Here is an 18,343-nt window from a genome sequence, read left to right as displayed (position 1 = left end):
GGGTCTTCCGAGACCTGTTCAGAAGGAGTTTCATTTTAGTTATGTTTATGAATTTTTGTGTGTATGTACGGAACTGCCCATAAAATGAACAGAAGTAACCTAATTTGCTACAGCTTTCATCACCAAAATCACCAGTTATGCAGAGAACAAATGTTGTTGAATTCACTTGTTTGAGAAGTTTTGCACCATGGTTGCCAATTTGAGTTCATATCAATATGTACACCCAGGAATCGTGGATAGTAGTATTTATATATTCCATATCCCCACCCCTCCATCTCACCGACTCTGAACTGTTGTAGACATTTCATCTTGCCTTGTACACAACTGAATAAACTGTGTTTTATTCCTAAATTAAGTGATAGGCTGTTTAGCACTTTGGAATATTTTATTTACTGCTCTTCTTGCTGCTGACCTCGATTATGATGTTTTTATGATCATAAAGCAGCACCATTTCTACTTCACTGATAAAGCTCCACAATATTACTCTTTGAGAATTCATGTTGAGATGTGCAGAAGGTTTTTGGCCTCCAAAAAGGGTCATGATTCACCAGCATTACAGGTGATCTCTAATGCTTTAACGAATTATCATTATTAATACAGACCTATAGTTGTATGCCTCAGTCTGACAACCCTTTCAGAAAACTTGAATTATCTACCCTTTTTTCTAATTGCATGGATTGCATCATTGCTCCAGTGACCTACAATAAACAGGTGCAAGAAGAATAGTCAACTCTAACATATAATTAACACTGAATTGACTTATATTGTAAGTTTCAGTTACTTTAACTCTGATGGGTGATCTTGATTAATATTTCTATTTGATCATCATTAACATCAATGTGTTATTTTGGGTTCATCAGATGAGTGAAAAAAAACACTATAGTATGATCCATCTTAATGATACATTTTTTGTAGACAGAGAGAATACAGGCAACTGATTTAAGAATGAGAGTTGCAGTCATTACATGTATCAGTCATCCAAAGTCAAGAATGCCTTAGGCTTTTTCATTGCATCAAAAAATAAGGGGAGAGCTCTCCTTGATGTGTTGCAAAAGCTATTGGCTACATTAACTCTCTCATGTACATATTTAAATATTCATTTAATATCATACTAAGACAAGACATAGAATTTGTTATAGTTTTATTAAAAACAGCATTGTTTATTAAACATGCCATCTTCTGTATGAACAGTAAACATTATATACATTTCATTTAGATTTATTGCCAACTTGTTTCAGTTATTGCCACAAGATGTACAGTCACCTCAACTTAAGAATATAAGAAAAAGGAGACAATTTTTTTTTTCAAGGCAGGTTCTTGGTCCTGACTTCACAAGAATGTGACCACAGCATTACTCACATATAAATGTTTAGCAGCCAATACCATTCAGCACAGCACCCACCATTTCTTGTAATTGTACCCTAGGTGCATTCTGGAATGTCTGAACAACTATTGCAGTCACAGTCGGTGGCTACCATTATTATGTAATCGACATATAAAATAGATATGTATCATTTACTTAAAACTATTTACAGTGAACAATTATACTAATTTGTTTAATCACAGTTCATTTGGAAAAATATAAATTATTTTATTAGCAACAGTCCTTCTCACACGGATGAGAAAATTCACCAAACGTCACAAGCATTTCATACTCATTACTCTAAATACACCCCTGAACTAGCAAATGAGGTAAACACACAATCCACTTCTACTCTCTGTAGGATTATATTTCATTCACAACAGTTCATTACACTACATTGTATTAACACTTGTTCATGAACTCTTGTGCTTTCTCTGTAGAATGTTCACATTTTTGACTCAGCACAATTTTTCAAACACTCCAAGCATTACACCGTGTTTAATATTAATACACCCTGTTTAATATTAATCAGTTCCCAGGTTAGCTTTCTTGGAATCAGTTCACATCAAACATACTAACCTCATGCAATTGTAACTGTCTTGGTGTAAATTTCAATGTAAGGAGTTGTACAAGAACAACTGTAACTGAATGAAGAAAATTAACAAGACAAATGACAGGTGGAGGTGGAAATATAACAATGTTAGAGTTATGGTGTAATCCACTGAGCCATTTTCATTAATTTAAATTTCAGATTTACATTCAACAGCAGACTTTATCATCTTCTGAATTCAACAGTCATGTCTCTGAGAGGGCAATGATAATTCCAACATTTTCAATGACATCAATTTTGACATTTCACACCTCCTAAAACCTCTTAAGAAGACTTAGAATTCTAATTTGTAAGGGTGAAATATTCAGTCATCTCATGGGCTCTGTAACAAGCAGATGTGAACACGATTGAGCAGCAGAAACTTATTACTACATTAGAGCTTGCTATGAAGGGGAGAATCCTAATTGTGATCATATTTTAGAGCTTTTTTCAGTTTGTAATGCAAAATTAAGGTTTGAAAAACTTATCACTCCAGAGAGACTCATTCACACACACTGATAAGGAACTTGCTTGACAGTTTCTAGTTAGAACTGGTGTGGTTTGCCTCCTTTATGCTTATATAATCATTTTATCAAGTCTGACTGCTATAGCCACTCCACATGATTCTTGTGTTTATTCATGTTTCTCACCCTTTGGTTAAAATTATCCTGACACAGAGACCACAAAAAATTATCAGAATACCTCTGTCAGTAGTAAGTAGCATTACACTTGAGTCTTTCAGATCAGATGAAACAGATCTCTCACAGGGGTTGTAACTGATCACATCCTCCTATTTCTGAGATTCACAAGCAGTTTATCTTGGAGAGCAGAACAAAATCCGCTTATGTGCTACCTCAGCCCTCGAAATATGCGCACATTCAGTCTGACGACTTGGAAGGCTTGTCATCAGGGGCATTTGGATCTTTTGGGGGTCCAATACCATTGGCCATCCTCTGGTAGTGCGGTTTCCATGAGCTTGCTGGTCTGCTGTAGTCCAGATGATCATACTCCATGTCTGTGAATTTTACAGTCCACATTGTAAAAATAGTTTTTACAGCTATAGCTACTAACAACAATAAAAAGAAAACAAGCAAACAGAGATCCACATAAAGGAATGGTAAGAGATTTACTTAACTAGCTAAGTAACAACACAACATGTATTGGGGTTGTGCATAAGTTTGTGCCAGTTTCGTTTTGTATGCTGGTATTCCAACTGCTATCGGTTTATTTATCAACTGTCAGTTTTTATATGCAGTTCACTGTTGCTCTCTGAGTTTCCATATTGTCACTTTGACATCTGGAGATAGTGAGTGGAGCTGTACATGATAGACAATAGAGAGCCAGGTGAAGAATTCTGAACATTTCCGACATATTCTTCTGCTTGAGTTCAATAGAGGGGTTCAGGCAGAACAGCCAGAAACATTTGCACAGCATATAGGGATAATACCACAGCACAGAGCACAGTGAGAAAATTGTTTTCTTGTTTTAAGGAGGACCATTTTGACACTAGTGACTCTGCACGTTCAGGATGACCTTAGGGGTTTGATGAAGATCATTTAAGTGTATTAATCCACAATGAGCCACATCAGTTGATCTGTAATCATTCCATCATTGTGTGACATTTGCATGCAATGGGGAAGATTCAAAAATCAGGCGTGTGGGTACCACATGCTCTAAGCCAAAAATCACAAAAATCAGTGGGTGGCCCTATATGCAGCTGTGCTTCCTCATCATCATCATCATCATCATCATCATCATCATCATCATAGTCAATTGGCTAGTGGAAAACACTGACCATTCCTATCTTGTATTGTTACTGGTGATGAGAAATGGGGTATTCATGCTGACCTACGGAAAAGAAAGGAATGGTTGAGCCCAAACAAAGCAGCAATTCCCTGTACAAAGACCTAGACCTGCACCTGCACCTGCATCTCACAGAACAGCGATACTGTGATGCACTACGAATTGCTTCTCTGAGGTGTAATGACCATGGCCAACATTTATTGTCAACAACTGTGACATCTTGCAGACGCAATCCAAAAATGATGACCAGGAAGACTGCGTGAAGTGATGCTACTCCACGATGACGCCTGTCCACATTCTGCTAGACTGATAAAAAGGATATAAAGGAGTAGGTTGGGAAGTCATTCCACACCCATTTTATTCATCTGATCTTGTGCGCTCAGATTTTCACCTTTTCTGCTCTCTATTGAACAATCTTCAAGGAACTTCCTTTCCAGATGAAGATTCGCTCCAAACATGACTATGAGTTCTTCGTCTCAAAACCTTATGGTTGCTACTGCTGTGGGATCTGAAAGTTACCTCTCTGTTGGCAAACATTTATAAACAGAATATATTATTCAGAATGAGATTTTCACTCTGCAGTGGAGAGAGTGCTAATATGAACCTTCCTGGCAGATTAAAACTGTGTGCCGGACCGAGACTCGAACTGGGGACCTTTGCCTTTTGCGGGCAAGTGCTCTACCATCTGACGTACCCGAGCACGATTCTCGCCCCGTCCTCACAGCTTTACTTCTGCCAGGACCTCGTCTCCTTTTGCAGGAGAGCTTCTGCAAAGTTTGGAAGGTAGGAGACGAGGTCCTGGCAGAAGTAAAGCTGTGAGGACGGGGCGCGAGTCGTGCTTTGGTAGCTCAGATGGTAGAGCACTTGCCCGCTAAAGGCAAAGGTCCCCAGTTCGCGTCTCGGTCCGGCACACAGTTTTAATCTGCCAGTAAGTTTCAGAATGTATTATTGATGACTAAAGTTTCTATAATGTGTATCTGTTGTGTTTAGTAAACTTACGGAGAAATGCTACAAACTTATGCACCAAACCATTATCGAGGTCTTAGTGTTGTAGGTTTCAGTGTGGAGATTGGTGTGATGTAGGTATGGAAGCCTCTTCATAGCTACCATAACCTACATAAATTTGAACCTGCTTAATGTTATTTGAGCCTTGATCTCATTCCAAACCCCCCTCCCCCCCCCCCCCCCACACACACACACACACACACACACACACACACACACACACACACACACACACACACACACACACACACACACACACACACACACTCTCTCTCTTCCTTCCATTACTAAGCTGATGGATCCTTTGATGCCTCAGGATGTGTATTATTAACCAATTCCTTCTTTTAGTCTAGTTGCGCCATAAATTCTTTTTTCCTGAATTTGATTCACTGCCTTGTCATTATTTGGCCAATCTACTCATCAATCTCCAGTGTTCTTTCTATAGCACTACATCTCGAAAGCTTCTATTCTCTTCCTGTTTGAAATGCCTATCATCCACTTTTCACTTAAGACTTTTTATCACTTAAGTCTGTATTAGAGATTAACAAATTCCTGCTCTTCAGCAGCACTTTTCATGTTGCAGCTATATGTATTTTATATCCTTTCTACTTCAGCCACTGTCAGTTACTTTACTCCCCAAATAGCAAACCTCCTCTAATAATTTTAGTGTCTCATTTCGTTAACTACAATCCACCTCTTTAGCTGAGTGGTCAGTGCAGCTGACTGCCATGTAGAAGGCCTGGGTTTGGTTACCAGCTGGGTTGGAGATTTTCACTGGCCAGGGACTGAACATTGTGTTGCCCTCATCATCAATGACACGTAAGTCGCCCAATGTGGCACCAACTGAAAAGACTCTTAACTTGGCAGCTGAATTTCTCCTGGTGGAGACTCCAGGCCGTCAATGCCACATCATCATTTCATTTTTTCCTAAACTAGTCAAGTCTTCAACAACTCTAGTTGGTGCTCATCTTTTAACTCATTCCCATTCCATTCAACTGTCGTTTCAAGTCTTTGACTGTCTCTGATGGAATTTCATCATCATCGTCAAACCTCAAAGTTCTTGAAACTTCCTGGCAGATTAAAACTGTGTGCCAGACTGAGACTCAAACTCAAGACCTTTGCCTTTCATGGGGAAGTGCTCTACTGTCTGAGCTACCAAAGCACGACTCAGGCCCCGTCCTTACAGCTTTACTTCTGCCAGTACCTCGTCTCCTACCTTCCAAACTTCACAGAAGCTCTCCTGCGAAACTTGCAGAACTTGAGGAGGGGCCTGAGTCATCCTTGGGTAGCTCAGACGGTAGAGCACTTGCCCGCGAAAGGCAAAGGTCCCGAGTTTGTGTCTTGGTCTGGCACACGGTTTTAATCTTCCAGGAAGTTTCATATCAGCGCACACTCCACTGCAGAGTGAAAATCTCATTCTGAAAGCTCTTAATTCTTCCTGAGATCTAAGTCCCTTTCAAAACTTTATCATTACTTTCCTTTACTGCTTTCTCTATGTAAAGATTAAATAACATCACAGGCTCCAAGCAAATCTCCCTCCTTTCTCAACTACTGCTTCCCTGACTTCCTTTGACTGTTATAAAGGCAAGTTACTTTCTGTACAAGTTTGTATACAACCTTTCGCCTCCAAAAAAATTCACGATGCTTTATCTTCCTTTTATTCCATGCCTAATACACGCTATAGATTGCTTGTTAATAGAGAGACGATTACAGTGTAACTTCAGGTTTATGTTCTCTGATTTTATGTTATTCGCAATTCTGCACCATAAATTCATAGACCCTGTGAAAAACCCATAAGATGAATGCTAAAAATTCCCCAATTTTACATTTCTTCCTAGTAAGTTCTAACTGTACATCTCACTTGACTTTGTTCCATTTTTTTTTCCTCTTGACATTTGATGTTATCAAGATGGTGGTGTTAAAGGAATATTTTAGGCCATTGTGGAGAAGGGAGGCTTGAGAAAGTAAATGCTGACTTAAACCACAATAAGTGTTACCAACACAATTTGCAACATTTAGCTCCACTGTGCAATTATGATACAACTACTGCTAAGTTGCAGCCGTAATGGAAAAACAAGACAGCCAACATGAAGTGCTCCGGACTGAGCCAATATGTGACCACCTTTTCTTGTGCCATTTATAACTCAGTTTCATCTTTTTGCATTTATTTCTGATGTACTGCATTCCACAACAATATCAGTTACCAACCTTTTAAATTCAAGCACTGAGTCTGAAAGAATATGCTCATTCATAGTCAAGGAAACATTTCCCATTTCTGGCCAGTGAACTCTTATTGGCTGGCAATTTGTTGACTCACTCAATAGTCAGCACAGCCACCATACCACACAAACACATGTAAAATGAGTTCGCGTACTTGATGTGTGGAGAGAGGGAGTGGACCTTCAACAACAGGAGTGCAGGTAGGGGTGAAAGCATTTTGTGAAGTACTGAAAATATACTTTTTGTGTAGATGGTGTGCCATGACAGAGATGTCACACGGAAATAGGCAAGGGTTTTGAAATAGTACATTTCAAAGAGTTTCATGTTCAAATCTGACACAATGCAGTTGCAACAACTACATACAGTACTGACATATTTACTTTGCACCTGAACACACACCACACACTGTAGGTTGTAAAGATTGGCAGCGGTGATACAGGGCATGAAGCGAAACTGTAGCACCTGATCCTGCTTTAAAATTTACGTTTTACACAGTTTACAGAAATTCACTAAGCCGACATCTAATAAGCTTGTAATGTCAATTGGAGAATTTTCAAGTCTTTGTTCCACTCGTCAAGCCTAAAATAACACTTTAATGGTGGTTAGCATAGGAAATGCAGCTCTTAACAAAAGCATTGAACAATAACAGCAATGGTGATAAAGTTTGTGATTATGTGGATTTCTGCATCTATGCTTATGGTTTAACCACTTAGCTGCTGTGATGGTTTTGGCTTAATTCAACATATTCACCAGTTTTTTATTTTTAAGGGTGATCGCATAGGATTATCTCTCAAAAATGTGTGTTTTGAATGTATAATCTGTGGTTGCAGCATGTCATAAAATGGCTACATTACCTTGTACCCAGATACCAATTTCAATTTTTTGACGAGTTTTTATTTTACTGTTACACATCTGTGATTTTTTAAGAGCAGATTAAATTCATTACTGCAAGTTATTGTATAAACATCATACTGTATATTTAATTTCCTTCACTTGTAGACAGATTTTATGCAAAGTATTGGAGAGGATTGTGATTTTTAATCATATATGCCATTTACATGTGTTTTACTCGTATTTTGGAGGGTTTTAACATTTTCCTTAGTTTTTCATTTTTTAAGTCTGGACTGCACGAAAATGTGGAACAGGAGTTTCTTTTTTTTCCAGTCATTTCCTGACATACATGGTACTTGCTTTAAAAATAAATAAATAATAAAAAAAAACATCCTTGCAACTTGACACCACGTTATGTCAGGTATCTGGTAATTCATATTTCTGCCACAAAAATGTTTATATGACACATGAAGATAAGAAAGCAATCACTGTGTTGGCATAGTTACATTTGGGAGAGAGAGGAAAGAAATACTGCAGTAAAGCATGATAACTGGCAATTAAATAAAAAAAGTTAATTTCTACATTTCCAAATTTTCAAATTTCTTGTTATGATCCTCCTTTCTCTTGAACCCTGCCATCTGTGATTCCAACTTAATGTTTCAGAAACATGATCAAAATGTATCTACTTACCCTGACCTTCTTTCTGTTTAATTTCATCATAAACATGCTCCACTTTGGAATTACTCAGATCTTCAATACTGTGGTAAACATTCACATTGGGATTACACGCATCCGCATCTTTGTTCTTTGCTGATGCTGGATGCTCGTATGACAGACCGTATGCACCTGAAGAATATTATTATCCACATTCATTACTTTGTATGACAACAGCATATCATACAACTTTTCAGTGAGTAAATGTGATTCTTAAATATAATAATAAGCAACACATTTAAGTGTTTTAAGTAATTACATACTATGTACACAAAGGTGACATTACTGTAAAGAAGTAGAAGACATTTTACAAGCGAATATATTGACTACTAGTAGAGAGAACATTTATTACAAAAACAAACAACACTGTAAATGCAACAATGTGTGTGTGCCAACAATTAGAAATTAGAGAAAAAGAAATAAAAGAATTTTGGCAAAAGCTTACAGATGTACAGGATTCTCTCTTCCTGTGCAATTCTGAGTTAATTAAAATAAAACACTTTAAGAAAGTGGTTGCTGGTTCTTTTTGTGACTGTCAATAAGTGGTTATGAACGGGCAGTTTACTGCCTGGTCATCTGAAGGTACTGCAAGGGTTGCGATTTACACAACGTAATCCTTTTAAGTGCTACATTTTTAAATACAGGCAGATTTCTTTGACTAATAAATAATTTAATAATAAAGATATAAAATGACAAATCTTGATTGTATTCGCAGTAGTGTATGAGTTATATTTGTGTGTAGTGTGCCTCTAAGCTTCTGTGTGATGCAGTTGGGTGAGATGAGATGGTCAGTGATAACAAGACAACCCACTGTACATTAGTGATGGCAGCTATCACTGAAACAATCAGTTTTCAGTTATATCGACTGTTTTCGATGACAATTTAACTGGAGTATAAAAACCACTTAAAATAACTGGTTTCTGAAGTAATCAATTTTCAGTTTTTTATTCCTATTTGTTCCTGTAATAAACATAGAAATCAAACAAAGACTGAAAAATTTTGAGTTCTTCAGTTTCAAGATACACAGAACCAATATATTAAGTCAAATATGCAAATAAAAGAAAACTTAGTTCATCCAACGTTTGCCACTTTTCTTGAAAAGAGGTAAGTAAGGTGCTGATTACTACTTAAAAAATAAAAAAAAGCAACACAAATATTCTCCTATTGTACTTAGATTTCATACCACTATTTGGACATTACGAATAGTCAGTGATAAAGGGTTAAAACTGGAGCTGAAGAATTCTTATTTTTTGTGCTTATTTGTCAGTTTTGAAGAACTGCAAGGAGATAAAAGCATGGTATGTACACACAGGCAGCAGACCAGCTGATTCCTATTGTAAACTATGGATGAACTGTTAAGTTTTACTTTTTTTCCTTATATTGTCAAAAGTTGGTAGTGGTTCCTCCCATTTTTTTCTTTCAAAGCTAATGAAGCACGCTACTTCACTGATACCACACTTCATAAAATAATTTCAGACTAGGGATGGTGCCATTCTGTAATACAACTGATATCAGACGATGACAGTGGGAAATTACCATCTGCGCCACGAGGGGCAAGTCTTGCACACTTCATGTACATGCGTATCATTTAATAGGACGTGCCACATGGTAACAGTTACATTATTGTCTCAACAATGCTGTACCAATTCTTATGCCGTGTGTTTGTTGCTCATTTCCATTGGCATTGTTATTAATGTAGCAATGTTGCTTTTCTCATTTTCTATAATAAAGCAATATTTCAAAGCAATGCAAAATTTATGAATAAAAATTATTCCTTTTTAAAAAATGTTTATTTAAAAAGAAAAAAAAATTAGCATTGTCATTATGGCTAATTGATATTTCTTTTCTTTTTTTTTTTTTGCCCGGTTATTAGTAAAAAATAAAAACACCTGTTGTAACCAAGACCAAACATATACCAAAAAATACCAGTTATTCAGAACTAAAATACCAGTATCGGTTTTAACTGGTCAGTTTTTCCCATGCCTACTGTACATGTGTGCATGATAACTGCAGTTTATTTCAGTAATCATGGAATGTTCTATTAAGCACTCATTAACAATATACAGCTTTGTAGCACAGTACTAAAGTCTGCAAGAGTGGCCCAGCAGAAACCTCCTTAAGAAGTGAACAAATGTCAGAATCGCACTGGAATAACATTGGCACAGAGAGGCAGTCACCTGTGCAGCTGCCTGTATCTTCGTCATCAGCAGTGCATCCTGCAAGTCCCAGCTTCTGCTGCTCGAACTTTGTGTTGTTGTTCTTGTAGCCGAGATCATTGCGAATCTTGTGTACGTTGTTCAGGAGAAGTCCCGTTCCGTCTTCCACAGTGCGCGGACTAGTCTGGTACGAATAGACTGGATTGTCGAAGTGGTGTCGGTCTGCAAAGAATTGGCAACAGAAGTGGGTCATTAGCTTGTACGATATCATTACTGCACTTAGCCTTCTACAGCAAGTACAGACAGAGCCACAAATGATTTCTTCAGTGAATAAAAGATAAGAATCGTTGGGGAACAGTTGGTTCAAGAATAATGTAATCCGATCGCCCAGGACATTAGATCCAGGGTGACAAGCATAGCAATGCAAGAGGGAATGCTAACAAATCACGTTCACTATTTACTATTAAAAACAGTCTTGATCACTATTTATTTATCAAGGTGACCGGTTTCGACCACTACTGTGGTCATCTTCAGACCTACAAGTTGTATACAAAGCTTTAATTAGAGGGCTACATACATTAAAGAAAATACATAAAGCTATAAAACAATGAATATACCATTGAGTAGGAATCTCTTTCTTTGAATAGATATCACACTTTTAGCTATTAGGATGCAATGTAAGTTATGACTATGATAATGACATCTCCAATAAGTTTCAGAATGGTATGTGGCACTATACACAGAACATTAGTGAATAAACACAAGAAAGATACAAACACAAAATTCTACAAAGCAATGGCAACACCTACACACACATAAGGAATTGAGACCTGAACAATAACTAAGAAAGACCAAAGAGGGATACAGTCAGCTGAAATGAAATTTTTAAGCAAAGAAAATGGAAGTACTCAGCAATCAAATAAAGAGTTCTGAAATAAGGAATGGTTAGACATATTTTGCATAAATAGAAGAATAGAAAATGAGATAACAAAATGGAAGAGACACATCGAAAGAATGCAGACGGGAAGAATAGTCAGACGTGTAATAAACTATAGACCTGTAGGAAACATAGGTAAAGAAACACCAAGCAAAAGGTGGCTTTTGTCACGCTAGAACAGGCTGTAAGCCTACTCTCTGAAGTGAAGAAGAACAAATTTGCTAAACCAAGGAAACCACAATTCCTTCTCAGTACATGGTGTTGAAAACTTCTATACAGCTTCCTCAATCCTAGGGTGTGTTGGGGCCCACTCGCAGTTGATCACAAATCCCAAATATTGTATCTCCACTAATCAGAAATGGAATTTTTTGCAACTCAGTGTTAGACATGCTAGGCACAGCTATTTAGTACTTTCCTTAACCATACCACATGTTCTGTACATCTTTCAGAAATTACAATAATGTAATCCAAACAAAGAATGCATTGTTTTGGTTTTAACCCTCACCACTTAAAACTCTGAATTGTTGCTCACGTATTCTTTAAACTAAATGGCATATACCAGTACTGGTAGTAGCCCGATGGAATGGTAAATGCTGTTTTTAGATCTGGTGCTACCTCCAGCAAATGGTGCCACTCCATGGAGCCATTATTGCAAAGTACCTGCACTGTCTCAAGTTACCCAATATTACTGTAATGCTGGTGACATGGTGTGCATCTTTTATTCAGGTATCTGTAATCACAACATAACAGATACACTTTTGTTCTGTTAGTACTCTTTCTTGGTACAATCAGAACTGGTACACCCCACGGACATGTGGTTTTTTCAGTGACTGTTGGTTGGTAAACATATTCATCATAGGCTGGAGGTACCTGATATGTTTTCTGATATACAGGCAATTCAGTCCTAGTTAGGATTCAGTGCTGTGCTATTGGAGTCATTGGTGAAGCCTCAGGCAGAATAAACAAGTCTTCATATTCTGCCAGCAATTCTTCCAAGTCTGTCCTAACAGTTTCCTCTAAATGAGCTACTTTTCCATGTAACAAAATGAAACTGTGCAAATCTTCTTCCTATAAAACCTCTAAATTAGCTATCAGTAATCCACATCCACAGTTCCAAAATTATTTACCCTTACCGATACCACCAGATTCCCATCTAGCTCATATATGCATAGCACACTTTGTCACACGAGACACCATGTCTTGTTGAGCTCCTCATTTTTCTCCAATGGTTTTACTAACAGAATGTTCAGCAACCACACAAAATGTACTGGCATGCTAATTAGTTCCTATGTCCACCGCGAGTAGCTTCCCCATACCTTGTGACACATTATTTTTTGAATCAACTTTCAGTCACTGTACTCACAGTTTCAATGGCTGATAGATAAATTAAACAGTCTGGCATTTGCTATGTGAATCTTAGCCAATATAATCACATACAGAACAGATAGTTTAGCATAGCTACTTTGAGGCAATCATGAAATACGGTATTGTCTTTTGGGGTAATGCTAACAATCTGACAAGAATATTAACATAACAGAAAAAAACTTGGAGTTGTGAGCAGTGCAAAGTCTGGAGACCTAAATGTGAAGTAATTCTCTTCACAAATAATAATCCTGAAAAGCTTCTTCAAAGTAACTTCTGGCATATGTATGAAACTAGATGCAAAGGAAGTTTCATGCTTCGTAGACTTTTATTTTTCCCCACAGACCCCCTTAACATATGAGAATGAAAATATGCAACAAGCTAAAAAAAAAAAAAAAAAAAAAAAAAAAAAAAAAAAAAAAAAAAAAAAGAGGGGGAGAGAGAGAGAGAGAGAGAGAGAGAGAGAGAGAGAGAGAGGGGGGGGGGTACAGAAATGCCATTACTCGATCTGATCATTTGAGGAGGACACAAAATCAAATTCAGATTTTGGAGATAAATACTGCATTCCGGGTATCCTCTCTTACAATTACTAGTTGACAACTCTCCTGTACACTAAATCAATTATTTGACTAGCATGTTACAATACAATAAACTCCAGATTCCCATTGGCCTTATGGTAAACCTCAACTCTCCTGTACACTAAATCAATTATTTGACTAGCATGTTACAATACAATAAACTCCAGATTCCCATTGGCCTTATGGTAAACCTTTTGGGAGTCCGGCACCTATGGCAGTTTCCCCCAAACTGAATGATATCCCATCGAGCTGTTTGAGATTAATTATGGAGTGCTGCTTAAGCAGAAATTCAGGTCTCAGTTCCATGCCATAGCCATTATTCATGTGAGGTAAGACTTCCATGCGTACTCAGAAGTTCTGCTCTACTACCCAAAAATTGAAAAGAGTTGATCCCAGCAAATGTACATTCTTCCTGCCTGTCCTTCTCAGTGTGCAACACAGTGGATTCAATTATGTAACCTGCACGATGTTCAAAACTTACCACTGTTATCAGAGACACACCTGTTAGCCCATGTCCAGCAGAAACTTATGCTTCATTTCCCCACTGACCTGGGGGGAAAGAGGGACAGGTTGGTATACTCCACCCACATCTATAAAGGGTCTTTCAGAAGGAAGATCATGTAATTTGTGAAGCGATTCTACATGTGAAAATAAACTGAGAAAGTCCTATGCATATGTGTCCAATTTTTGATAGTGATGGGACTGGAGTGGGTTTAAGACTACACACATCCATGAATGATTATGAAGACAAGTGTGAATATTACTAACCAAAATGCTGTGTAGGTGCTGTGGTGGACAGAATAATAGTGGAATAGATGACTGATCCAATCTATAAGAGGTGCCATCTCAGTGCATTTGTCAATGTGTTGGAGCACGTGTGGGGTTGCACGTCAAATACCATCTCGGCAGGCTTTAATGTGGGCAAAAGCATTGGTGATGCAAGTGTCGAGTTCTTCAGATGTATCTACTTTTGTAGTGTATACATCCCCCTTCAACCAGCTCCATAAACAGAAGTCTAACTGGGATTAGGTCGGGTGATCTGGCAGGCCAGTTAGTGAGTCCACCATGGCCAATCCACTGGTTGAAAAAATGTGTTATTCACATACTGGAATACTTGTCTGGTACAGTGAATCTGTGATCCATCATGTTGCAGATACATTTGCCATCTTTCCTCTAATGTCACGTCTTCCAAAAGAGAGATCTATTAGGAAAAGTGCATATACTGCACCTGTCACGCAATTTGGCAGGAACACTGGGCCTACCACCAGGTGATCACTCCTACCAGATGTTCACTGAGAACCTAACTTAGAATTTTGTTTCCCAAGTGTCATGTGGGTTCTCCATCATCAATGTGTGTGAACTGTGGGTGTTCACAATACCACTGTAAATAAAGTGTGTTGCACAACATCTCTGCGTACAGCCATCCATTCACAAAATTGTTGTCTACTTAACGAGTCATCTGGATGCAGATGTCACACGGGCTGCACACGGAGCGGGTGCGAGCCCTCAGAATGTTACGTACGCCACACTCACATTTGTGGAATATCGAGCCGACTGTTATTGTGCCATATACTGGTGGTGGGACTCCATTGTACCATTGCAATTATTTCTTCACTTTTCTCAACTGAATGGGCAACCTCACATTCGGATGTTACATGTACAATGGGTAGCGTTCCGAATTCACATAATGTTTGAAAAACCCTGGGAAATACCTTGGCACAGGAGTTCATCAATAAGGGAAGCACTTCTGGTACTCTGTCACAGACGGACGGGCACTGCCATTACGGTACCCGTACACAAGCAACATGTCTGAGTATTCTGCACGGGTGAGTGTATGTGGCATGTTAGTATTCACGGATGCAACGAACTTGCTCAATTAAACAACACTCAAGCAGGACACACATGGCTTCATGACTGCTCACCGATCCAACCCACAATTGTATACTTGGTACGCTTGCAGTCATTGCCCGAGTGTGACATCACAGTGCTGCCATCTGTTGAGAGAACCCTCATACCTCTTGATGGAGGGATCATTCATCTGTCCCACCATTATTCTGTCCATGAGAGCACCTACACAGCATTTCAGTAAGTAATATTCACAACTGTCTTCGCATACATTCACAGACGTGTAGTCTTCAACCTGCTCCAGTTCCGTAGCGACCTAAAATCGGACACGTGTTCATAGGACTTTTTCAGTTTATTTTCACATACAGAATCACCTCACAAATTGTGTGACATTCCCCCCAAATCACACTGTATAATGCAAGTATATGTAAGTTTATTTGAACACGAATGATATCTCAGAATGCAAATGCATAGCAAAATGTTATTCAAAGTGCTCAGAAGGTTCTTCAGACTCCAAATTTGCTAAACTCGTGTCACTGGGACTGTCATCCATCTGTACACAAAGCGGTGCCTCCCTTACCTGGTGCACTCTGTGGGTCCGCGATGTACTGTACGTGGGCGATTTCAGTCTTGAGGTTGTGGACGCGCCGCCGGAAGTAGAAGAGCAGACCGATGATGATGGCGACCAGGATGAGAGAGATGACAATGCCAGCCGCCACGCCACCATAGCTGGCCGTCTCCTGCTTCTGCTGCTGGCTCAGTGGGATGTCGCAGTTGGGGCCTGATAGGCAAAATCAGAATTAATTCACTGTACAACTCTGCCTAGTTGTCACACGACTTATCTAGTGGTTCTAACACTAATGAGAATAGGATGCTGTCATCTGACACGACCTTTCTTGTAGTTTTGGTGCTACAAAAATATGATCAACAGTAAGTTTATTGTCAACTCCAGCAAGTGAAGACACATTGTTCAACTTACAAGTGTAAGTGACTAACAGTACTTCTGAAAAATATAGCAAACACTAGTACACTAAATGTAACTTGTCTAAGAATTTTGACTGTGAACAATTTCAGGATATATGTTTTTTTTTTTTTAAATTGCAACTAAATACAAGCTAACATGGAAAGAGAAAACAAAAACAGTAAAAGAGTGTGTTTCATTAGAACTTTACTAAAACAAAAATCAGCAATAGGAGCAAGAATCAATAGAATATAATGAGAATCTTGTGCCACTGAGAATTAATATGAACAGAGATGTATCTCTGGAAATACAAACCTCAAGCATTAACCTACAGAGGTTAGACCTGAATCTTTAAATGCATGTGAATGCTTTGCTATCAGTTATTGTCTGGACAAGTCAAGAAGATTTCCAGGAAAAATATAAACAGTGGAAGATACACAACAGCTGGATGTAAAATAAGAGGTAATACGAAAAATTTAGTGAAGTCTACAGAATATATTGAATACAATGTCAAACTGAAGGTTGATCCTTATTATTAGACACCTATTTCTGAGTGAGGACATGTCAGCCCTATAAATATTCCAGTAATTTTGTGAACAGAAATATTCAAAAACTTTGACTGCAGAAGCCAAGGGTTGAATAAACCAAATAACATCTGGAAACAAAATGAAATTGAAGAACTAGGAATAACAGAGAAAAAATTCCACAATTTGAAGGGTACAAACAGAAAGAATTAAAAAACGGGAACAGTTTTCAAGGCAAAACAAGGAAAAGATAGAAAATTATAGGAAGTTCAGGAAATATTTGAGGGTTGGAATTTAAATAGTGGCAACTATTTATTCACAACCCATACGAAAGAGTTACATGTTTGCACCTGTTACTGTCCTTCAAAGTAGCCACCAGCATTGTGTAGAACCCGTTGCCAACGATGTGGAAGGCGTAGTATACCATGAGCAGGGCCTGTTCTGTTGATGGTGCGAATGGAGTGGTCTACTGGCTATTGAACCTCTGTAACAGTTCTGAAGTGAAAGCCACAAAGTGGTTCCTTCATCTTTGGAATCAGATCAAAGTCACAAGGACTTAAGTCCAGGGAGTACGGTGGATGGTGCAGTACTTCCCAGTCCCATCGACCGAACAGAGGAGCCACAGCTTGCGGTGTATATGCCCGCGCATTGTCGTACAAGATGATGGGTGGGTTGCACAGAAATTGTAGCTGCTTCTTTCGCAAAGCTGGTCGCAGGTGATGCTCCAAAAATGAACAGTAATACTGTGCATTGACTGTCTGCCATGGAGGAACGTAACGCGTTAGGATAACACCACCACAGTCGTACATAAGAATCACCATAACTTTCACCATACTGGTGCTCTGGCGCACTTTTGACTTTTGCAGCGACCCATATTGACGTCATTTTTTGGATTGGCATTTCGGTTTTGGCTCATACAATGTGACCCATGTCTCATCCAGTGTGACAATATAGTGCAAGAAAGCCTCTCCTTCATGTTCATAGTGCTCCAAGTGCGTCTGAGCAGCATCGTAACGCATCCATTTCTGCATTTCCGTCAAGTCGTGCAGAACCCATCGTGATGCAATTTTTCACATGCCCAGGCGTTCCTTCAGGATGCGAAGTACAGTCGTATGCACTAATCCAGTTTCGTGGGTGAGCTCACGAATTGTATGGTGTCAATCACAGTCCACTAATGCGGCAACAACATGCACTTCTCCTTCAGAGACACTAGGACGACCTGCCCAATGCATGTCTACCACAGTTTTCTGACCTTCATTGAAGGCTTTTACCCAATGTGCCACTGTTCTGTGCGGCAATGCCGATTCCCCACATGCCTCTTGAAGACCTAGATGACACTGTCATGCTGTACAACCTCTGGCACTTTCAATCTTGATCCAACTACATTGTTCCTGTTTCGAAAACATAGTGACACCATTACGTTAGAGTTCTCACTCAAAATTGACTGTGCTTCCC

General features: G+C 38.8%; 1 protein-coding gene across 4 annotated transcripts in view; it reads right to left on the bottom strand.

The window, feature by feature from the left end:
• Window positions 1–1,126: 1,126 nt before the first annotated feature.
• The window catches only part of LOC126215383 (protein draper), a 396,618-nt gene continuing 379,401 nt past the window's right edge, over window positions 1,127–18,343 (bottom strand). For all 4 annotated transcript variants that reach the window (XM_049942079.1, XM_049942083.1, XM_049942080.1 and 1 more), the window contains 4 exons: window positions 15,984–16,184; window positions 10,703–10,903; window positions 8,502–8,657; window positions 1,127–2,967 (listed from right to left, as the gene is read on the bottom strand). In XM_049942079.1, coding sequence (XP_049798036.1) covers window positions 2,831–2,967; window positions 8,502–8,657; window positions 10,703–10,903; window positions 15,984–16,184 — 695 coding nt within the window. In that variant the 3' untranslated portion in view covers window positions 1,127–2,830. The remainder of the gene's footprint in view (window positions 2,968–8,501; window positions 8,658–10,702; window positions 10,904–15,983; window positions 16,185–18,343) is intronic.

This window comes from Schistocerca nitens, chromosome 12, assembly GCF_023898315.1.
Source record: "Schistocerca nitens isolate TAMUIC-IGC-003100 chromosome 12, iqSchNite1.1, whole genome shotgun sequence".
NCBI lineage: Eukaryota > Metazoa > Arthropoda > Insecta > Orthoptera > Acrididae > Schistocerca > Schistocerca nitens.
Note: the sequence above shows the minus strand (reverse complement) of the source record. Positions and strands in the feature narration are given on the sequence as shown.